The sequence below is a fragment of the Sceloporus occidentalis genome, unplaced genomic scaffold, assembly GCF_023333645.1.
Source record: "Sceloporus occidentalis isolate IW3139 unplaced genomic scaffold, rSceOcc1.0.p SCAF_3, whole genome shotgun sequence".
Lineage (NCBI taxonomy): Eukaryota > Metazoa > Chordata > Lepidosauria > Squamata > Phrynosomatidae > Sceloporus > Sceloporus occidentalis.
The window spans coordinates 249,552,821-249,576,080 of NW_028316983.1; the positions used below are offsets into that span (position 1 = coordinate 249,552,821).

General features: G+C 52.9%; 1 protein-coding gene across 3 annotated transcripts; it reads left to right on the forward strand.

The window, feature by feature from the left end:
- Positions 1–1,707: 1,707 nt before the first annotated feature.
- On the forward strand, positions 1,708–20,808 carry PARP10 (poly(ADP-ribose) polymerase family member 10). Of its 3 annotated transcripts, none has more exons than XM_089518225.1 (10): positions 1,708–1,891; positions 5,153–5,398; positions 6,860–7,096; positions 12,188–13,053; positions 14,781–14,996; positions 15,189–15,309; positions 15,951–16,907; positions 17,447–17,586; positions 18,266–18,440; positions 20,091–20,808. In XM_089518225.1, exons 1-10 carry the CDS (start codon positions 1,714–1,716, stop codon positions 20,390–20,392), a joined length of 3,438 nt encoding a protein of 1,145 aa, XP_089374351.1. In that variant the 5' UTR covers positions 1,708–1,713; the 3' UTR covers positions 20,393–20,808. The 3 variants fall into 3 exon arrangements, with proteins under 3 accessions (XP_089374351.1, XP_089374352.1, XP_089374353.1); XM_089518226.1 differs by having other exon boundaries at positions 18,275–18,440; XM_089518227.1 differs by lacking the exons at positions 18,266–18,440; positions 20,091–20,808 and adding an exon at positions 18,070–18,241.
- Positions 20,809–23,260: the final 2,452 nt, after the last annotated feature.

A 23,260-nucleotide genomic window follows, 5' to 3' on the forward strand; every position in this document is an offset into this window, starting at 1 on the left:
GGGCGAATCCGGGATGGGGCAGAGGAAATCCTGGGCTGGGACAGCAGACCTTGGCTACCAGAACGGAGGGAACAACGGAGTGGGAAGGAGAGGAGAAATAAGGTCTGATAAGTAAGGAGGGGCAGCCCATGGAGGGCTTTAAACGTCGACAGCAGGAGCTTATCCTGGATGCGGAAAGGGAGGGGGAGCCAGTGAAGGGATGCCAAGACAGGAGAGATGTGGTCAGAGCGGTGGGTGGAAGTGATAATGCGTGCAGCTGAATGCTGGACGGAGATTAAAGGACGGAGGTGAGAAAGAGGAAGCCCAGCCAGGAGGATGTTGCAGTAATCCAGTCGTGAGACCACTAGGGCATGGACCAGGATCTTGGCAGTAGAGGCGGAGAGATATGGTCGGATTTTGGCAATCGACAAGCCTTGGCTGTGGTCTGGATCTGAGGGATACATGACAGAGAAGATAAAACCAAGACTGCGGGCTTGCTGGACTGGTTGAATAGAAATGTTGTCCACAGAGACAGAAAAGGAGTGTTGAAGGGTGGGCTTAGGAGGAAAGGCAAGAAGCTCCGTCTTGGACATGTTGAGCTTCAAACGCCGATAGCGCATCCACTGCGAGACAGCTGTGAGGCAAGAGGAGACTTGCTGTTCAAGCCTTGGAGAAAGGTCAGGGGCGGAAAGATACAGCTGGGTGTCATCGGCATAGAGATGGTAGGAGAAATGAGTTTACCTAAGGACAGTGTGTAGAGGGAAAAGCTATCTTTGCCTCTCTGCCATCAGTTTCCAGGCAAAGTACAGAGTGCTGGCGATGACCTTTCAAGCCCTACATGGCTTGGGTCCAGAATCCTTAAGGGGACGCCTTCTTCCCTTCTGTCCGTCCGCACATGGAGGTCCCCAGCCAAAAGGCCTAGGCTAACCTCGGTCACCCAAAGGGCCTTCTCTATTCCTGCCGTGAAGTTGCGGAAGGACCGACCGGCCGGAAGAGATCCGCCAGATCTCCACTCTCACAGCCTTCAAAAGGGCTCTTAGGAGAGGTCTCTTCCGGCAGCCATCCTAAGAGAGAGAGGCCAGCTTCTTCCCTCTCTCTCTCCATTTCCTGATGCCGTCTCTCTGCCTCCCGCAGCCTTTTGTCATTAGAACCTAATGCTTTTAAACTTTGTTTAATGCTGGTCTTCGTATTGGGGGGGGGGGGGAGGCGGGGGGGGGAGGGATCAATTAGTCTTTGATTGCATTTGAATGCATTTGTCGTGTAGATTCCTAGTGACTGGGTGGGCTATAAAGAAACCATGATCCTGACTATGATTGTTGCTGTTCCCTTATGATGTCTGCAGTGATTCCTTTTCTTTGGGCAGCTCTTCCCTTATCTTTCCCTATAGCTAAAGGAGTCTGCAATGGTTGTCTGTCTATGGGGCCAGGGTTCCCCCAGGATTCCCTATCCCAGGCCCAGGCCTGGCCTCCTCCAGGGGGGCCGAGGGAGGGAGGGAGGGAGGGAGGGGGCGCGGGGGGCTGTCCCTTCCGCAGAGGCTGCTGGGCCTTGTAGTCCTTCCCTCCCAGTGGGCTTTCCTCTCGTCCAGGGGGCGGGGCTGAGGCGGGGCCAAGGCCCAGAGGCCCCTCCCCCTTGGGCCCAGAGGCCCCTCCCTCCCTCCCTGGCTGGCTCTCGCTTTCGTGTTCGCGTTCGCTTTCGCTTTCGCTTTCGCTCCCGGAGCGAAGGGGCTGAGGAGGGATGGCCGAGGGGGCTCCGGCGGGGGAGGGCTGGCTGGGGGTCTCGGGGGTCCCCCCGGAGCTGCCCTCGGAGCTGCTGGTGCTCTACTTCGAGAACCGGCGTCGGTCGGGCGGGGGCCCCCTCGAGAGCTGGCGGCGGAGCGGGAGCCGCGCCAGGCTGGCCTTTCGACGCCCGGAAGGTGGGTTCCAGGCAGGGCTGGCTGGGATGGAGGCCGAGGAGCCTCCGCTGCCAAGGGGCTTGTCGGCCCCGCGTTTCAGCATTCTGGCTCAAGGCTATGGAATTCTGGGAGCTGGAGTGGCCTTGAGCCCGGCGGAGCGGAAGCGGGGCCAAAGCGGGGTTTCCCTCCAGTGCGGATGCCCCCTGAGCCTTCCCTGGAGCTCGGCCTCCTTCCTCGGGGGCCTTTCGGGGAGCGGAAGCGCCAGTCCAGGAGCCCTCTTGGCTTGGAGGAGGAGGCTCTTCCTGGGGGGCTTGGGGAGCTCATCTTGGGCCTCTTCAGAGGAAGCTGCCCCGGAAGGCAGTGGAGAGCAAGAGACGTACCTTCAGACCCGGAGGAGAGAAGACAAGCAGCCTCCAAAGGGAAGGCCTCCAAGGAGTCGCCCAGGCAGCCTCCGAAGGCGGATCCAGGGGCAGGAGAGCCAGGAAAGCCACGCGCCCCCCCCCCCCCGGGGCATCAAAGGCTGCTTGAAGAGCTGCCAAGAGCCCAGGGAAGCCATTGACATCCACTTCCGCAGCGAAGGAGAAACCCTGACACTGAGCAAAGCCCACAATCGAGGCCCAGCCAAGGCAGATGCCCACCGCTCAGGGCCAGAGAGACCCTGCCCCTCAGCAACAGGACAAGGCCCTCGAATACTACACTTCCTCTTCCATGAGATGATGGTTGTTGCTACTTCATAACTGTAGTTAAATAGGTGTTTTCCATGAAAGAAGGGTCCCGACCCACAGGTTGGGAACCACTGGCATAGACTAACATGGACATCGCTTCCTCTCAGCCAAGGGCCACACAGTACCCCACTCTCTTCCATGGCAGCGTTCTCTGACGATGCCAACCTCAGATGCAGGCGAAACATCAGGAATAATCTCTTCTAGAACATGGCATTCACATAACCCAAAAAACCCACAAAAACCCTATGGATGCCAGCCATGAAGCCTTTGGACGTCGTCACACGCTTCCTTTTGCCTGAGAGACTACCTCTCTAGGCATCTCCAGGTCCCCAGAGCAACTCTGTGGTCAACATCTGCCAGAAATTGATCATAGACTGATGCTGGAGGAGCTCCAAAGGCCTAGAGAAGTGTTTTCCCTAGGAACGTCTAAGCCAGTGATTCCCAAGCACTGGTCCTCCAGGTGTTTTGGACTTCACCTCCCAGAATCCCAGACCATTGGCCAAGATGGCTAAGCCTTCTGGGATCTGAAGTCCAAAGACCTGGAGGACCAGAGTTTGGGAATCACTGCTATGGGTCCTCCAGTGCAACTCTATGGTCAACATCTGCCAGTGGCTGATCATTGAATCATGCTGGAGGACCTACAAATGCCCAGAGAAGGGCTCTCTAGGAACATCTAGGTTCTCTGCACAACTCTATGGCCAGCTTCCGGCAGAGTTGCCCTGGAGGACCTAGAGATTCCTAGAGAGGACATCATACTAATCAAATCCACAGAAGTCAAAGCTGCAAATGTGGAGGGCCAGCAGTAGACTTTAATCCACAAAAGCTCCTGCTGCCAACTTCTTTTGGCATGTAGAGAGGTTTTGTAGGACCTTTGAGACTCGCCGAAAGAACAAAGTTGGCAGCATGAGCTTCCCTAGACTTCGGTCTACTTCTCCACCAAATGCCTACGGAAAACAATAATGCTGGGAAAACCTATAGGAAAGCACTAATGTTGGGAAAGTGGAGGAGGGAGAGAGGGAGACCCCAGGCCAGGCTCCATCCAAGGGCTGGAGGGCGGAGGGGGGTCTCAGGGGTCTGCCGTCCACAGGGTCACCGTTGGACCAGGCCCACTTGAGGGCAGCTAACAGGGAACCAGCCTGGCGTAGTGGTTTGGTCATTGGACTATAACTCCAGAGACCGGGGTTCGAATTTTCGGGGCTCAGCCATGTAAACCCACTGTGTGATCTTAGGCAAGTCACACTCTCTCAGCCTTGGAGGATGGCCATGGCAACCCCCTCTGAAGAAACTTGCCAAGAAAGCCCCATGATAGGTTAGCCTTAGGGTCAACATAAGCCCAAAAGGGCGTGAAGGCATGCAACAACAAGACAAATACTTGCATGTGTGAAGTCAAGGGCTTTCACGGCTGACAGCCATAGCTTTTTGTGGGTTTCTCAGGCTAGGAGGCCATGTTCTAGAAGAGTTTGTTCCTGATGTTTTGCCAACATTCTCTGAAGATGCCAATAGCCACAGATGCTGGCGAAACGTCAGCAACAAACTCTTCCAGAACACGGCCATTTAGTCCAAAAATCCCACTATAAGTTATTTACAAGTGTGTGTTTTCCCACTTTCCCAGGGGCCTTTTGCCCCTAACCCCAGCAAATGTGGAGGGCCCACTGTATTTCCCTGCCAGCGGAAAGGCCATGAGGGCCACCCGGCCTCCTGTGGCAAGGACTCCCAGAGGTTGGGAGCGGCCACCAAGAAGGCCCTGCCTGCCTTGTCCGCCCCAGAGATGCCTGGGATGGCGGTGGGACCAAGGGAAAGCCTTCCCCTGAAGAGCTTGGAACCCAGGCAAGCTCATTTAGGGAGATGGGGTCATCACTGCGCCATGGTTTTGGGGGATTTGTGACTTGGCTTCCTCTTGACCGATCCCCCACCTGTTTGGCTTGGGACTTGTGTGGATCAGGGCCCTGGAGCTGTCCCGCAGAGCCCCTGTTGCATCCTTTCCCCAAAGTCCAGATTGGTGTGGGAGGATTGTGGGGGGGGGGGTATGCTGGTGGTCCATGGGGAGGACTGTGGGGGGAATGCTAGTTTATCCACTTCTCCTGATTTTTGAGGAGGCACAGTGGTTAAATGCTGGTCCTGCAGCCACAGGGTTCTGAATTCGATCTCAGGCAGGGCTCCAAGGTCCACTCAGCCTTTCATCCTTTCGTAGGTCAGTAAAATGAGGACCCAGCTTATTGGGGGCAATTGGCTTACAGATTGTAAACCACTTAGAGCAGCGGTTCTCAAGCTGTGGGTCGTCACCCCTTTGGGGGTCAAACGTCCCTTTCACAGGGGTCACCTAAGGCCATTGGAAAACACATATTTCCAATGGTCTTAGCAACCAAGAAGAAAATAATTTTATGGTTGCAGGTCACCACAAAATGAGTATCTGTATTAAAGGGTCGCAGCATTAGGAAGACTGAGAACCACTGACTTAGAGAGTGTTGAGTTCACTGGTAAGCGGTATAGAAATGGAATTGCTATTGCTATTTGAAGGGGTGACTTCACACTCTCCCCCTCATTCTCCCCCTTCCAGATGCAGAGAGGGTCCTCTCCAGAGCTGAGCATGTCCTGCAAGGCGCCCACCTGGAGGTCCATCCGGCAGCCCCTCGGGATTATGGGAAGGTGGTCCTGCAGGGCCTGAGCCCCCACAGCAGCCAGGACCTGGTGGAGCTCTACGTGGAGCACATGCTGCGCTGCGATCGGGGCGACTACGCTCTCTTCCGGAGCCCCGCCGGGGACCAGGCCCTGGTGCAGCTGCAGGGGCCACTCAGCCGCAAAGGTAAGGAGGGGCAAGGGACCCTTCCCTGGCACTGTGGGGGCAATCCAGGGTGGGTGAGTGCCCCCCCAATGCTCCAAGACACACCTGGGGGGGGGGTCTGTGGAATCGTAGAGTTGGAAGGGACTTCCAAGGGCCAGCCAGTCCAGCCCCCTTCTGCCATGCAGGAACTCACAATCAAAGCACCCCAAACAAATAGCCATCCAGACTCTGTTTAAAAACCTCAAAAGAAGCAGACTCTGCAAGGCAGCAAACAGCTCTGTCCAAACGTTTCTCCTGACATTTAGGTGGAATCTCTTTTTCTGTTGTTAGAATCCATTGTCCAATGTCCTATTCTCTGGGGCATCAGAAAACAAGCTTGCTCCCTCCTCAATATGACACCCCTATCCTATCCCCTCTTAACCTTCTCTTCTCCAGGCTAAACATCCCCAGCTCCCTCAGTCTTTCCTCATAGGGCTTCATGGTTTCCAAACCCTTCACCATTTTAGTCACCCTTCTTTGGATACATGGCTGCAGCTTCTCAACATCCTTTTTAAACTGTAGTGTCCAGAACTGGACATTGAGCATGGAGCAAGCTTGTTTTCTGCTGCTCCAGAGAATAGGAGTGTAATGACTGGGCCCTCCAGTCATTTGGGGACTTCTCCTGAACCACAAAGGGTTAATCTGGGGGGAGGTACATGCTAATGAGGGCTGACATCACATGCTAATGAGCTGTGACATCATAGCTGATGTAAGGTCTAACTGACCAATCAGAGAGTAGGACTGGGAGATTCAAGAACATTCCTTGAGTAGCCTTTAAAACCCCTTTGGGACCATGTGGTCCTTTGTCTCTCCCTTCCTCCTCTTCTTCGTTCTCTGGGCAGCTGGGGAACTGGCTGTGAGCAACGCAGGTGGAGTGGGCAAGGAGCCAGCTCCCTGCATCCAGAAACTCCTCCTAATTTGGTGTCTTCTGCAAATTTAATCCAAGTCATTAATAAAGATATTGACTAGAAACTGGGCCCAGGACAGAACCTCACTGGACACCCCACTGGTCACTTCTCTCCAAGATAATGGAGCCAGTGCTGAGCACTCTTTGGGTTTGGCCAGTCCATTTATTTGTTTTACTTCGTTTATATGCCGCCTTTCTCCCAGGGTGGGACTTGAGGTGGCTTCCTGAGATCACAAATTAAAAATGTTTGCAATAGAGTGTTTAAAAGAATTAAAAATCCCTAGGCTTAGCTCCCTGAGAAGGGAGTTCTGCAGTCAGGGAGCAGGCACCGAAAAGGCCCTGCTTCATGCGCTCCCGCCGGATTTGCCTCTTGTGGTAATGCAACCCATCTGCAGAAGCAGAGTCCCTTTCCAGGGAGGATGCCGCTGTGTGGGGATGATGGGAGCATAGGGCACCCAGAGGGTGGGGTGTCCAGGTCTCCCTTGGTGTAGTCAGAGGTGCCCTCTTGATGCCATCCCCCTCATTTGCCCCACCAGAGTTCCTGGCCTTGGTGGAGCATGTGAAAAGCCGGCCGCTGGACGGGGCCCCGCTGACCCTGGACTGGCTGGAGCAAACGGACAGCCTCCTGGTGCAGAGTCACGGCGGAGAGCGGCTGCGCGAAGACCTGCTGGAGCTCTACTTCGAGAGCAAGCGGAGTGGCGGAGGAGATGTACGGGCGGTCAGGATCCTCCCAGGGGCCACCATGGCGGTCATCTCTTTCCAGGACTGGGCAGGTAAGCAGCTTAGACAGACCCGCTCCTTGTTCTTTTGCTCCAAGCAGAGCGGACATTGCTGGGGTCCCAGGTGGACCCCTCTGTGAAGACTGCAAAATGTCCCTCTCCCAGATCTGGCACTGCATCCCTGGCATGACAGTGCATCAGCCGCTCTTTGCCGCCTGGTCAAGCTCTTTTCAGGGCCCTCCTGGGGTCAGTGGCCTCTGCATGGCATCCTCCCTCTGTCCCACACTATGCTTTTGTTGGGGCAGAGATAGGTCAGACCTTGACCAAAGGCATGGCAGCCATTTCCCATGGGCTGGTTTGTTCTGTCAGCGCAACTGCTGGGGTCCAACAACCACTGTCAGTCAGCAACTCCACGAGTCCTGGGGTTAAATCAGACCCTTGGAGCAGAGCTGGCAATTTCCAGAAGCCGAAGTGTGGCTTCAAAGTCCAATTTGGGATGACAGCAACTGGATGTCTTCCAGGAACTGTAGCAATGCAGGAACCTCCGGGGACACAGAGCAAACCGGTGCTATAGCTTCTTCTGATAAACCACCAGAGAAACTAAGTCTCCCAAAGTGCTCTTTATTCACAGTGCTATAATACAAAACCAGATCTCTAAAACTCCAAACCATACCAATCCTACTCCTTCTACAAACCCACAAGCTATCCCTTGCAACCCCTGGGCTTATATAGTCTCCAGACCATGTGGTCTCCCAAACCCAGTGAGTTCAGGTGTGTAGCCATGTCATGTGTCTCCTGTGCAATCCAGACACATGGTTTCATCAGCCATGGCTATGTGCACTTGGCCACTGAAGTGTCCTTGAGCCAATGAGCTTCAGCTGTGCTGATCAACCTTGCCATTCTGCTGAATGCTCATGGCCAAACACACACACATCAAGCATTTCCCTGTGTGCTGTGTTTTAACCCTTCAAATCCCTGACATGTTCAACACTGATTTTTAAATGGATGTTCTTGAGTCAGAAAAGAGCACTGCAGAAATCAAAAGTGCTTGTCCCACAGGTCCCTGAAGCACTTGCCAAGTCAGGTCCGAAACCTTCCTGTTGTAGTTTGTTTTCTGGCCTTCTTGGAAGACGCACCAGTTTGGTGACTCTCTGATCCTTTTGGTGGATTGGTATCACAAAGCCCACAGACAGAAACAGTTTAGGTTGTGCATGTGTGCCTTCAAGTTGCCTGTTGACTTGTGACGACCCCATGCGGTTCATAGGATTTTCTTAGGCAAGGAATCCTCAGAGGTGCTTTTGCCAGCCCTTTCTTCCAAAATACAGCCTACAGGGGTCCCCCCATCCAAGTACTAACTGGGGCTGACCCTGCTTAGCTTCCAAGACCAGACTTGGTGCCTTCATGCATTTAGAGCCTCTCAGAAGCCAGTGTGGTTTGAGCATTGGACTACGACTCTGGAGAACAGGGCTTGAGTCCTGGCTCGTCCATGAACACACACACACCCATTATCAGATTTGCCTTAAGGTTGCCATATGTTGGAAATGACTTGAAGGCACACAACAACAGTAGTTTAGTATGTGGAGAGATCACAGAATCCTAAAGTTGGAAGATATCCTCAAGGGCCATCCAGTCCAACCCCCTTCTGCCATGCAGGAACTCTCCGTCAAGTCATCCCCATTGACAGATGGCCATCCAGCCCCTGTTTAAAGACTTCCAAGGAAGGAGACTCCACTTCACTTTGAGGAAGGAGTGTCTTCCACAGCCCTTACTCTCAGGAAGTTTGTCCTAATGTTGAGCTGGAATCTCTTTTACCATAGCTTGCATCCATTGTTCCATGTTCTAGTCTTTTGTTGCCTGTTTTATTGAACCATTTCCTGTATTGCTATGTATTTTATATGTATTATCCTACTATTTCTTAGATTGTACGCCAGAGGCAGGCTTACGCTTATATATTTATTGTTTTATGTACAGCGCTGTGCAAATCTACAGCGCTATATAAATAAAGAGTAATAATAATAATAATAATAATAATAGTCTGGAGCAGCAGAAAACAATCTTTGAGACTAACTGAAAGAAAGAAATTGGCAGCATGAGCTTCTTTTGTAGACTTCAGCCTATTTCCTCAGATGCATTTGGTGGAGTGGAGGCCAGGCACAGACCTATATATGCCATTGGTATGCAAAGACGTCAGTACAAATTACAAGGGCTTTGTGTATGGAAATGAAGTTGCAGGTCCAGTTTTAATTATGGTCGCACAAAGGCATAGGAAACTGGTTTTGGTGCCTGGAGATGTACTGGCAGGTCCAGGTTTGCAATGGGACTGGCCTGTGGGGAGGGGAATGGATGGACGTAGGGGTCATGAGGATGGGGTCCGATAGTGTGGAAGTCAGGAAGCCATTGCCTTTGTCCAATTCGTTGCTGAGGGAAGATAGTTTGTGGATGAATTCCAGTTCTGCTGTTTCTCTTTCCAATCTACCTCCTAGTTTGGTTGAATTAATAGGCCAGAAGTAGCCACATCTAACAGAGTCATAGAATTGGAAGAGACCCCAAGGGCCTGATCCAGTCCAATACCATTCTGCCATGCAGGAACTCTCAAGCCAAGCACTTCCTATAAATGGCCATCCAGCCTCAGCTTAAAGACCACCAAAGAAGGAGACCCCACTGAAATCTCCAAAGGAATATGTTCCATTGACCAACAGCTCTTACAATCAGGAAGTTCCTCCCAGTGTTGAGCTGGAATCTCTTTTCCTGCAGTTTGAACCCATTGCTCTGGATCTTATTCTCTGGAGCAGCAAAAAGCAAGCTTGCTCCATCCTCAATATGACAGTAGCATCCTTGCATTCGGGGTGTCCCCAGCACCCCAGGTCAAAGGAATCGGGCTTGATAGTTGGCATGAGGGAGGCTCGGTGGGTTTTTTGCTGCCTCGCTGCCCCCGAGTCTGTCTCTAGGGAAGAAGGGGGTTAGGAGGTGGGTGCAGGTCCTGATCCGGCCGGTTGTCTCTTCCCTCCAGGTGTGGATCTGGGCCTTTAGTGGACTGGCTGGTTAATCCGGCTGGGATGAGTGTTGTTATTATTCTTTATTATTATTATTCTTTATTTATATAGCGCTGTAGATTTGCACAGCACTGTACATAAAACAATAAATATATAAGAGTAAACCTGCCTCTGGCGTACAATCTGAGAAATAATAGGATAATACATATAGAATACATAGTAATGGTTCAATAAAACATGTGGGTTAATGGTTCTTGGTGAAACAGAAAGCAAAGCCAAGCATGCCAGGAATGCGGCTGTTTGCTGAACCAGAGGGAGTGACCCTGGAATGGGATTCTTGGCCTCTTCCAGGAGGGCCCTGTTTGGGAAGAAGGGGCAAAGGGGGCAGCTGCCTTGCCCTTCATTTCATAGAATCGTAGAGTTGGAAGGGACCCCAAGGTCCATCCAGTCCAACCCCCTTCTGCCATGCAGGAACTCTCAGTCAAAGCATCCCTGACAGATGGCCATCCAGACTCTGTTTAAAAACAGCCCCTAAAGAAGGAGACTCCATCAGCCTCCAAGGCGGCATCTTCCACTCTGAGCAGCTCTTATTGTCAGGCAGTTCTCCCTGATGTTTACGTGGAATCTTTTTTCCTGGAGCTTGCATCCATTGCTGCATTGTGTCCTTTTCTCTGGAGCAGTAGAAAACAAACTTGCTCCATCCTCAGTGTGACATCCCTTCAAATACCTAAACAGGGCTATCCTATCACCCCTTAACCTTCTTTTCTCCAGGCAAAACATACCCAGCTCTCTAAGTCGCTCCTCATAGGGCATGTTTCCAGCCCTACCTCAGAACTGGAGAGCTGGAGGGCATCCCAGGGGCCACCTAATCCAGCCCTCTGGTGCCGGGACAGGAATCAACTTCTAAAGTGTCCCCAGGGAATGGACATTGACCTCAGTTGGGTCTCCATCCTCTCTGGGAAACAGTGTCTGGAGTGATGGGGGCCTTTTCCTTCAAGGAGGTTCATTTGTTTGGGGGGAAATGTCTGTCGCTGTGGGGTTGCCCCATGATCCCTTCCATGCACTGGGGTGGGAGTGCCCACCTTTTGTCCCTTGGGGTCAGTGAGCATCTGGCCTATAAAACCTTCTGATCCTTACCCTCCTCTTCTGGGATGGACCATTAGCCTGGCTACTGATCTCTTCCGACAGGCCTTCCTGGAATAAAATACTCAGCCGAGAATAAAACTCCCATCTATTGAACTCTGCCCATGATGATTATTATTTGGATTAGTCAGATTTTAATATGTAGTTTTAATCTTACACTGTTTAATCTTGTTTTAAGGGGGGCATTATGTATATATGGATGCACTTTAACTTGTTGTACGCCGCTTTGAGTGCCTGGCAAAAAGCAGGATAGGAATAAAAATGTTATTATTATTATTTTATTTATGTGCCAACCCGGGGTGGATGGGGAAGGTCTGGTGGTCCAAGGTAAGCCCTTTCCTATCTCGGGGTCAGCATGCATCTGATGGCATGGACTCAAGTCCACCAGTACAAGGTGTTGGTTATCACCTTGAAAGCCCTCAATGGCTTGGGTCCAACCTATCTTTGGGATGCCTCCTTCCATATAATCCTCCCCACACACTTAGACCCAGAGGACCTTCTCAGCTGTTGCTCCCAGATTGTGGAATGGCTGCCGGACGAGATCCGTCATATTACCACTCTGAACAGCTTTAAAAGAGCTATAAAGACGGATCTCTTTTGGCAGGCCTTTCCTGAATAGTCCCCTGGCCATCAGAAGGAACATCAAATGCTGACCTCTGACTTCACCATAGTTTATTGAATTGTTTTTTTAGTATATGTTTTTAATTCCACACTGTTTAATTGTATTTTAAGGGGGGTGGGTGGGTTGAGGGTTCAGATGGTATATTTTAACCTTGTAAGCCGCCCCAATTGCTTTTTGTAGAGAGGCGGGATATAAATACATTTTATTATTATTTATTGTGCCTGCAAAGGTCTTGTGCCAACTTCAGGAAAGGCTCCAAGGTGGCATTTCCCAGTTCTGGCTTCTGGGCCGGGGATAGTAGAAGGTGCCAGTCCGTCAGAGGTATATTGGGGATGGGTACCATTTCCTCCAGGCTTTTCTTCACTCTCCCCTTCCCTTGCCTTGCAGTGGCAGAGAGAGTGCTGCAAAGACCCCACCAGCTCTCGGGGGGCAGTCTGGACGTCTGTCCCTACTATGACTTCTTGGAGCCCACAGAAGGGAAGGTGGAAGAACCAGGAGGAGGAGAAGCCTTGCCAAGGGATGAGGGGACCCCTCCAGTGATCTGCATCCCCCTCCCGGAAGAGGCCCCACAGCGCCTGCTCCAGTCCAGCCTTGTCTTACAAGAGCTGGGGGGCCCTGTGCCGGAATGCTCCCTCCAGCTGGAGGGCCCTCGGCTGTGCATCTCAGGCGGGGACTCCATTGGCCAAACCCGGCTGGAGGCGCATGTCCGAGCGGCCTTGGGGGAGGTGGTCCGGGAGCGCCTGCCCTTCTCCTCCTGGGAACTGAAGTTCCTCCAGCGGGAGGATGTCCAACAGGGCTTGGTGGAGATGCTGGTGGAGCAGCAGGTGGGGGCCTGCTACCTGCCCCCCGAGGAAAGTGGGGTGGTGGTGGTGGCCCTGACTGCCCCCTCAGCCCGCCTGGCCACTTCCCTCCTGCGCTCAGCCCTGACCCACTTCTTGCTGCCCCTCTCGGAGCGGCACCTGCTGGCGCTGGCCTCCCCCTCCTGGGACCACCTGCAGGCAGAGCTGCGGTGTTGCCTGGTGCGCCTGGCAGAGAACGGGGAGCGCCTGGAGGGTCTGACTCTGGCAGGGCTGGAGCCGGAGAATGTGGGGCAGCTGGAGGCCTTCCTGCGGGACAGCGTGCCGGACGAGACCGTGGTGGCCATGGAGCCTGCGCAGCTCCGCTTCCTGCAGCTCTACCACCAGGAGGTCCTTGCTGGAATGGCCAACCTCACGCCACTGCCCCTGGAGGGAGAGGACATCACCGGCTTGCGGGTAAGGGGTCCAGTCCCTAATGGCATCACCTCCTTGTCATGCGGGTCTGGTGCCACCCTCTTTTTCTGGGCACAAGGGGGCAGGGAGGGATACCCACTCAGCCTCCCTCCCTGGGTGTCCACCTCTTGCCCCCACCATCCATCCTCTTGCTTTGTATGCTTCCTCTGCCATCCTTTGGGATGCTCCCAGTCCCTCTCTCCTCTGCTGGAGCTCAGGGACCAGACTTCTGCCCTGGCGTGACTGGAGTGAGAACATGAGCATGTGAAGAGTGCCTTCTCTTTCTTCCACTACTAAACACAGAGCAATTCTCCCTGTCTCAATCCTGTCTGGCCCTCCAGCAGTGCCCCTGCCCCATGCCCTTCTCTCTGCTTGACTGTTCAGTACCACCGCCCTGCAGGACCTCCCCCCCAACTGCCCACTCAGCCTCCATCCTAATCAGGTCCTGAGGGTCTTGCCTTCCTCCTATGTTTAGGAACTGCTGCAAGACTTGGGTTCAGGTCCCCATCTGTAGACTCTGAGTGCAGATGGAATACTTGAAAATATTCGAATATTGGTAAAAAAAAAAACCCAACAACCCCGTTTGTTAAATGTTCAGGAACCCTGATAGGAAGAACCCTAGACTGACGAGAACCTTCACAGTTTGGGATTTAGTCAGAGCAAAATTCACACTTGGTGGTTTTGTGCAGGAAACAGCATTTTTAGCACAAGAAGCCCCGTATTCTTTATAAATTGCTATTTCTGTACCAAAATATTACTTTCCAGAGAAAAAATTTTGTTTCTTGTGCAGAAAAGGTTGTTTTCTGTGCCAGTCAGTTTGCACTTCTGTGAAGTTTGCATAGATTATGTTCCAAAGAGAACAACATGGTTTTCTCAGATTGTCTCGCAGTGGGAATAAAATGGATAAAATTACTTGTTGCTGCCTTTGGGAAGAATCCTGGAAGCTAATTTTGTCCAACCTGCCTATAAAATGAAGGCAGGTCCTTCTGGTGCTTGCCGGAAGGTTGCCCAAATTGGTGGCAGGGTCATTGAACATGAGTCAGCAGTGCGATGCGGCAGCTAACAAGGCGAATGCGATTTTAGGCTGCATCAATAGAAGTATGGTGTCTAGATCAAGGGAAGTAATAGGGCCACTCTATTCTGCTTTGCTCAGGTCTCACCTGGAAAACAGTGTCCAGTTCTGGGCACCACAATTCAAAAAGGATGTGGAGAAACTGCAGCATGTCCAAAGGAGAGCGACTAAAATGGTGAAGGGTCTGGAAACCATCAAGTCCTATGAGGAATGACTTAGGGAGCTGGGGATGTTTAGCCTGGAGAAGAGAAGGTTAAGAGGCGATATGATAGCTCTATTTAAATACTTGAAGGGATGTCATATTGAGGAGGGAACAAGCTTGTTTTCTGCTGCTCCAGAGAACAGGACCTGGAGCAATGGATGCAAGCTCCAGGAAAAGAGATTCCAGCTCAACATTAGGAAGACCTTCCTGACAGTAGGGGCTGTTTGACAGTGGAACACATTCCTTCCTCAGAGATTTTGATGGAGTCTCCTTCTTTTGAGGTCTTTAAAGAGAGGCTGGATGGCCATTTGTCAATGGGGATGCTTTGATTGGGATTTCCTGCATGGCAGGTGGTTGGACTGGATGGTCCTTGCGGTCTCTTCCAACTCTACAATTCTATGATTCATAGGCACTCAGTGAACCGCCCAGCCGGTGTTTTCTGTTTCATCCTTGCAGCTTAGTGGCGAAGCCCAAGCATGCCAAGCGGCGGCCGATTTGCTGCAGAGCTTGCTGAGTGCTATGCATACCCAGACGGTAGTCCTGGAACAGCTGCCCGGCGTGATCCGCTTCCTGCTGGAGGAGCGTGGCCAGGCCATCGTCCGGGCCCTGGAGCCGCGCTTCCGTTGCGCAGTTGGGCTGGAGCAACTGCGCTGGGCCCCACTGGAGGCACAGGTAAGCGGCCTCTTCCTCAAATGGGGGAAAGCATGGTGGTTTTCCATAAGGGAGGTTGGGTGCAATGGAGAGTCAGGGCTGAGCTGGAAGGAAGAAGCAGGGTATCAGTGAAGCTACACTGGACAGCCGGGGGAGGTGGGAGCCTGTCCTGCACACAACACTTCTCTGCCCCTCTCCTCCTTTTGTCCCCAGCATGAACTGGAAAGGTCTTGGGATCCACTAGCCGTGAGTTGCCAACGAGATTCCCCGCACAGATCACAGTGGTCAGAGGGCCCAGAGGATGCAACCTGTGTGCAGAGCAGAGCCGACATGGGTAAAATGAACAGAGGAGCAAGTTGGGGGGCGGAGGGAGGCAGAATGAGTTCTCTGGCTCCCTTAAGAGTCCCTGGGGGTCCCTTAACCCCCTGCTCTGCATGGTGAGATGGAGGGTACTCACCTCTGCTTCCCCCTTTCCGTTCAAGGACATTCAGTCCCCAACGCTAGAGGTGGGCAGCTGTGGGGGGCCATTTGTGCCCCTTGACCACACTCACAGCCTCACGTTGGGGTTTTGTGGCACACAGACAGTGCTGTTCCTGTAGCAGCAGATTCCTGCACTGGCATGAAGTTCAGCTAGATAGCCCTGAAGGTCCCTTTGCCATTTTGGGCTGGTTTCCAGCTTCAGCAAAGGGGGTTTGTGTGGAGCGTGGCAGCTTTGGAGTACAGAAAGCCCAGTGGCATGTCTGCGTGTGATAGCGATTTGGAAAGAAATGCGGAGAGGGTTTCAGGGGGTTCCGGGGGCTGCAGAACTGGGATTCAGGGCATGCAGCTTGAGCTCCTTTGCCCCAAAGTGAGCCACTGCAGTGGATCCACCCCTTCCCTGCCCCCAGGCAGCCCCCTGGTCAACCTGCTTTGTCTGTTTTCCTGGGGCTCCTGCCAACACATCCCTGTAGTCCCCCATCTCCCCCTCCTTTGCAGCGGAGATCAGGGGCCTCTTGGCTGCCCTCCAGCCCCCCGATGTGGCTGTGGCTGTCCCGGAGGAAGGAGGCCTTGCTGGAGGGGAGACGGTGCCGGCGGGGGGAGAAGAGGAGGACCTCTACACAGCTGCACCAGTGGCTCCCCTTGAGAAAGAAGGGGTGCAGGACAGTGTCCCCCCGAACCCAGAGACAGTTGAGGCAGGTTCCCTGCCTGGCACAGCAGACAGCACCAATGACGAGGAGGCTGAGCTGCTGCTGGCCATCCAGCAGTCCATGGACAGCGTCCGGCAGGAAGAGGAAGAGATCCGGCAGGCCACCGAGCTCTCCCTGCTCTCCTGGCAGCGGGAGCAGGTGCCCAGTCCAGACTCCGAGGCTGCCACCCTCCGGTCCGCCATGAGTGTCTCCCTGGAGGCGAGTGATTCGGCTCAGCTGGTGGTCTGCACAGAGTCCGAGGCGGCCGTGGAGCTCCTAGTCCAGGAGCTGGAGGCCACACTGCGGGCACACCTGCGGGAGGAGGAGGTGGTCCACCAGGCCTTGCGCTCACTGCCTGCCTTGTGCCTGGACTATCTGACCCACTTGGAGCGGAGGCATGGGGTGCGGATCTCATTGGCAGACTCGGTGGCCACGGTGCGCGGCTTCATGGAGTACCCTGTGGGCGCCACCCGTGACATTGCACTGCTGGTTTCCCGTTTCCTGCGGACAACGGAGGTGCCGGGGGGCTCTGGAGGGGCCTGCTGGGTGCGCTGGGAGGCTTCTGGCCGGGATTCCCCCACCCCATATTCTACTCAGGCCAGTGCCCTTCTGGAGCAGGCGTGGTGCCAAGGACACAAGCGGCTGGATGTCTTCTTCGACGGGCGACCCTTCACCTTCGACTTTGAGCGGATGGAGGAATACGATCTGGGTAATGCGCGCACGCTGCCCATTGGCCGCACAGAGCCCCCACCCATAGCTGCCCCAGGTAGGTGCCCCTGCCAGGCCACACTCTCGTTTTCCCCTGAGTGGACCTGGGTGGTGGCCGAATTGTCCACTGTGCCACTGGATCTTCTCTCCTTGCGGTCACTATGGAGCAACTCAAGCTCCTATTCTGACTTTGGCCTCTGGCTGTGATAAGGGTTGTCCTGAGTTAGGCCTCTGTTGCCTGGCAGATGGGTTTTGGAGTCCTTGCCAGCATCGTGGCCAAACGTTAACAAGTTCTTGATGACATAGAAATGGTTAACTTTGTATTACCTTTTTTGTGCATTGGCTTGGGATCTTGAGGCTGGGGAATGAGGGACAGTCTGTGCAGAGTGAGTTCTTCAGGGTACCAATCCTACAATGAGTGGTTAGAGGACAATGGACTCCGTTGTTGGGGGTTGGAAAGCTTCTCTGCTTCAGCCTCTTGGCTGCGTTCAGTTCCAGCCAGCTAAGCTTATCCAGTGTCTGGCACCAAAACAACTTTTGGGGATTCCCCAAACTGCTCAATTTTGACATTTCTGACATGCCTGCCCATCTTTGCAGACCCCCTTGTTCCCTCAACATTGACAGAGGAGGCTCCGACGTTGGTGCCGCTGGTCGAGGGCTCAGAGGAGTTCCGAGAAACCGTCCGCAATTTCTACTGCGCGCTGGAGCACTTCCATAACAAGATCTGCCTCGTCAAGGTATGCAGCTGGATGGCCTGGGGGACTGGGGCTGTGATGGTGGCATCACCGTTCCTTCTAGGGGAGGCTGGGGGTTCAGGACAGCGTGAGAGGGGCATCTCTTTCACCTGCAAAAAGTACCCTCCTTGGTCCTAGAACTGGAGAGCTGGGAGATGAGGTCAAGCAGTTGTTAGCCCATCAGCTGGTCAGCTGCAAGACCACCTACCCCAAAGGGCAGCCAGGGATCTCTGAGGTTCAGATGGGGTGGAGTATGCCTCAGTAACCCTTCCTTCCTCCCCCCAGGCTGGAGCTTCTGTGAGCCCCACTGGCCCCAAATATTTTCTTGTTGTGACCAGCTGGGCTGGAACCGAGCACCCCCACACACACATCCCTTGCCCCCCCCCCCCACTGAGGCTCCAGGGAAGTGCTGAGTTGGGGGTCCTGTGGTCCTGGCATGGGACAAGGCTGTCACTGAGGCCCCATCCTTCTCCATCTGTTTCTCAGGGTCTCACTCTCTCAGCCCAAGACCTTTCTCTCTGAGGGGCTGGTCAGTGCTTGAGCCCTTTCTGTGGCCTCCAGGGGCTTCAGTCCAGGGCTTGGCTCCTGGTGCCCCCAGAGGAACAAAAGGGGGCTGGGTGAGGGGACAGCAGCTGTGGGGCTGCTTGGGCCCTGATCCATCCCTGCCTGTCCTGCGTGGCAGGTGGAGAAGCTGGTACACCCGCTGCTCTACCAGCAATACCAGCTGAAGAAAGCTGCCATGGAGAAGGCCTGCGGGCACCAGCAGGTGGAACGGGTCCTGTACCACGGCACCACGAAGGAGTCCACCCAAGAGATCTGCCTTCACGGCTTCAACCGCAGCTTCTGTGGCAAGAACGGTGAGCACCATTTGGAATATGAGGAGTGGTTAGGCGTTGGATCCAGACAGAACAGCAGAGGCAGGGATCTTGTGTGCAAATGCTCATGCGTGTTGTCCGAGTGTCCCTTGTTGTGCTTAGTCTGTTGTGCTCCTTTAGCCAGGATGGAGCATGTCCAAAGGAGGGCCACCAAAATGGTGAAGGGTCTGGAAACCATAAAGCCCTATGAGGAAAGACTTAGGGAGCTAAGGGCCTGTTCCCACTGACCTGTAGATTCACTTCCTGAACTGAATCCTGAAACTGGTACAGCAAACACATTGGTTCCCACTATGTTTGTGCCGATTTCAAGATTCCTTTCAGGCTTCTTTTTGACATGGCAGGAGAGGCTTCCCTAGCCTCTCCTGCCATGCCTACCTCCCTCCCTCTCCCCTCCTCCTCCCCTCCTTTCCTTCCTTCCCTCCTTCGTCTCCTCCTCCTTCCCTCCTGCCTGGGGGCGACCCTGCATCGGCTTCCTTGCCTCCATCTGTTCTTGTTGCAGCAGCAGCAGCGGTGGAGAAGGGTGCCAGCCGGGGCTCGTTGAATGTGCCTCTGTCCGGCGTGCCTTAGTCTGTCCTCCAATGACGTCCAGGATGGAGGCACATCCAAAGTCCCTCGGCCGGCAGCTTTCTCCACCATCGCTGCCACTGCTGCTGCTGTCCTCCAGGCTGCAAGAAGAACTGATGGAGGCAAGGGAGCCGAAGCAGGCGGTGGAGGGAGCCCTGACAGCCCCCACTGCCCCCGCCACCTCCGGAGCCCCCAGGCAGGAGGGGAAGAGGAGGAGGAGGAGAGGAAGGAAGGAAAGGAGGAGGGAAGGAGGAGGAGGAAGAGAGGAAGGAAGGAAAGGAGGAGGGAAGGAGGAGGAGGAAGGAAGGAAGGAAGGAAGGAAGGAAGGAAGGAAGGAAGGAAGGAAGGAGGTATGGGTAGGAGGGAGGCACGGTCAGGACGGAGAGGGGCTGCCAGGGTGGATTCGAATCCGCCCTGGGTTCCCACTGGGCTGAATCGATTTATTGTCAAATAAATCGATTCAGCCCAAAAAGGAGCCGGAAAACCCAGCTCCTTTTTGGCACGGATTAAATGGTGGAAAACCATGCCCCCCCCCCCCCCCTTAGGAATCGATTCCAAATCCATTCCCAAGTGGGAACCATGGTGGTTTAAACTGGATCGATATTCGACACAATCTGATTTAAACAATAGTGGGAATGAGCTCTGAATATGTTTAGCCTGGAGAAGAGATGGTTAAGAGGTGATATGAAAGCCCTGTTTAAATATTTCAAGGGATGTCATTTTGAGGATGGAGCAAGCTTCTCTTCTGCTGCTCCAGAGACTAGAACACAGAACACTGGATGCAAGCTCCAGTAAAAGAGATTCCACCTTAACATTAGGAGGAATTTCCTGATAGTAAGAACTGTTTGCCAGTGGAACACACTCCCTTAATGGAGCGCGGTGGAGTCTCTTTCTTTGGAGGCTGTCTTTAAGCAGAGGCTGGATGGCAATCTGTCAATGGGGATGCTTTGATTGTGAGTTCCTGCATGGCAGAATGGGGTTGGATTGGATCAGGGCCCTTTTGAGGGGTCTCTTCCAACTCCATGATTCTAACAGGCACCCCTTTCTTTCTCCCTTCCTTGGTGCCAGGTACGCGCTACGGCAACGGGGTCTACTTCGCCAGTAAGGCTTTCATCTCTGTTCAGGACCAGTACTCGCCCTGCAGCAGCAACGGCAACAAGTACATCTTTGTTACCTTGACCCTGGTGGGGGACTATACGGTGGGGGAGCCTGGCATGCGGGCACCACCCTTCCGGGAAGGAGATGCCACTCAACGCCGCTACGACAGCACTGTGGACAAGAGCCGGGATCCCTCTATCTTCGTTATTTTCAACGACACGCAGGCCTATCCCCTCCACCTCATCACCTGCCGGTGGTCAAGGCCACGCTGAGGGTGGCCAAAGGACTGGGCTGCCACTATGCCTGGGACCCCCCCCCCCCCACACACACACACACTGACCGACCGAGCTGCCCTCATTTGCTCCTGCCCCACAAGGGTCCTGACGGTGGGGTGGGATGCATTGTTCTTTGGGAAAGGTAGGGTCTCCTTGGGGAAGCTTCCCCTTTGGCCCTTCTGAGTTGTAAAACTGCTTAGATCTGCTTGTTCAGACCAATGGTAAACATTGCCAGGGTTGGGACTGTACCAGCTCAGGGATTCACCTTTAGGTAGGGGTGCCACGAAGGATGGGGTGGGGGTGTTCACAGTGATTTGCTGGTTGGGCTTGGTTGCATGGTAGGTTGTTTGTGTAAAAGAATTGAGAGGTTTCCACATAAAAGGGTGCACAACAATAAAGAACAGCCCAACTTACTTGGTGGGTGTTGCTCCTTGCTTGGGGTGGGGTCCCAGAACCCTCTTTTTGGCTTACCTTGCTGGTGGCAGGAAGATGTCGTCCTCATCTCCATCTCCTATTTCTCTATCCTACCTTTTCGTAAATCCTATCATGTTTTGCCCTTGGGAAGCTAGCCAGACTCCCAGCTTGAAGCTTCTTAAACAAGGAGAAAGAGAACTAGCTCAGCTCCAAGGTGATTGTAGAGAACACAGTGGTTGTTTAATCCAGTCCAGGTCCTTCATGAACCAGCAGCCGGTCCGATACAGTGATCCAAAGAGGTAAACACAAGGAAACGTCAAGAGCCCAGGCAGAGATCAAGACAACCAGCAATCCATCCAGGAACAAGGCAGTAGCAAGGCTTCTACCAAAGAAGAGGGATAGTTGTCAGACATACGTCAACATGAGTCAACAGTGCAATACGGCAGCAAAAAAGGTCAACGCAGTTTTAGTCTGCATCAATAGAAGTATAGTGTCAGATCAAGGGAAAGTATAGTGCCCCTCTATTCTGCTTTGGTCAGGCCCCACCTGGAATAATCCTGGGTCCAGTTCTGGGCAAAACAATTCAAAAAGGACATTGAGAAACTGGAGCCATGTGTCCAAAGGAGAGCGACTAAAATGGTGAAGGGTCTGGAAACCATGAAGCCCTCTGAGGGAACTGCTGGGGATGTTTAGCCTGGAGAAGAGAATAATATAATAATAATAAACTGTTTATTTATAAACCACTTTTCCCAGGATCAAAGCGGTGTACAGTATAGAGGTAAATACAATATGAAACAAATGACATATTAAAAATACACATCAATGCCCATTAATTGCACAAATATTGGCTAAAAACATTCCACATTATTAAAATTGCAATTATAAATACCTACATCATTAAACAGTAAAGGGAGGGAAACTTTATTACAAGGAATTGGGAGGGTAGGCTTGTAGGAAGAGGTGAGTTTTTAATGCCTTTTTAAAGGCTTCCACCGTTCCGCTAAGGCGGATCTCTTTGGGTAAGGAGTTCCAAAGAGAAGGCGCTACTGCCGTAAAAGCCCTTTGCTGGGTAGTCGCCAGTCTCACCCTTGGATGACTCAGTACCAATTTTCCTGTTGACCTGAGAGTGTGGGGTGGATTATGCAGGGAGAGGCGTTCCCTCAAGTAACCCGGGCCCAAGCCATTTAGTGCTTTAAAGGTAATAACCAACACTTTGTATTGGGACCGGAAACGGATTGGCAGCCAGCGAAGAGATTTTAAGACGTGCGTTATATGGTCAGATCTCGCCGTCCCCGTAATTAATCTGGCTGCTGCATTTTGAATCAATTGAAGTTTCCGAACCTGATACAAAGGTAGCCCCATGTAGAGCGCATTGCAGAAATCCAAACAAGAGGTTACCAGCACATGTACTACATTTTCTAGGTACTTTCGGTCCAGACAGGGACGTAGTTGGCGTATCAGCCGAAGCTGGTACCAAGCACTCCTGGCCATCGCATCTACTTGAGATGATAATTGTAGAGATGGATCCAGGAGAACTCCCAGACTACGAACTGTGTCCTTTAGGGGAAGTTTAACCCCGTCTAGGACAGGATGACAAATTTCCCTGCCCAGGCCAGGGGAACCTATCCTGAGTACCTCTGAGAAGGTTAAGAGGGGATATGATAGCCCTGTTTAAATATTTGAAGGGATGTCATATTGAGGAAGGAGCAAGCTTGTTTTCTGCTGCTCCAGAGAGGATTCAAACTAGAGGAAAAGAGATTCCAGCTAAACATTAGGAGGAATTTCTTGACAGTAAGAGCTGTTTGACAGTGAAAGACACTCCCTCAATGGAGGATGGTGGAGTCTCTTCCTTTGGAGGTCTTTAAGCAGCGGTATATAATAATAATAATAATAATAATAATAATAATAATAATAAATTTTTATTTATATACTGCCTTTCCAGAGATCAAGGCGGTTTCACAACACAACACATACAACAATAAAAACCATTAAACACATCATAAAAGCAAATCATACAGTAAACAATCTCACGCTAGCTCAACAATGCTGCTGAGAGGAGAGAGGAAGGGAGTACATCAGGGGTCATCAGGGGTCAGGGTATGCCTGCTGGAATAGGTGTGTTTTTAACCCCTTTTTAAATTGTTCCAGCAAGGCGGCCGAGCGGAGCTCGCCAGGAAGCGAGTTCCAGAGCTTGGGGGCCGAGGTAGAAAAGGCCCTCTGCGTGGTGGTGACATATCTAGCCTCTGGAACCCTTAACAATTGCTTCCCGGCAGACCTGAGAGTGCGGGGCGGATTGTATGGAGAGAGGCGGTCCTCCAAGTACCCTGGGCCCATGCCATTTAGGGCTTTATAGGTAATAACCTATAGGTATGCATTGATTGAGAGTTCCTGTATGGCCGAATGGGGTTGGACTGGATGGCCCTTCTTGGGTCTCTTCCAACTCTGTGATTC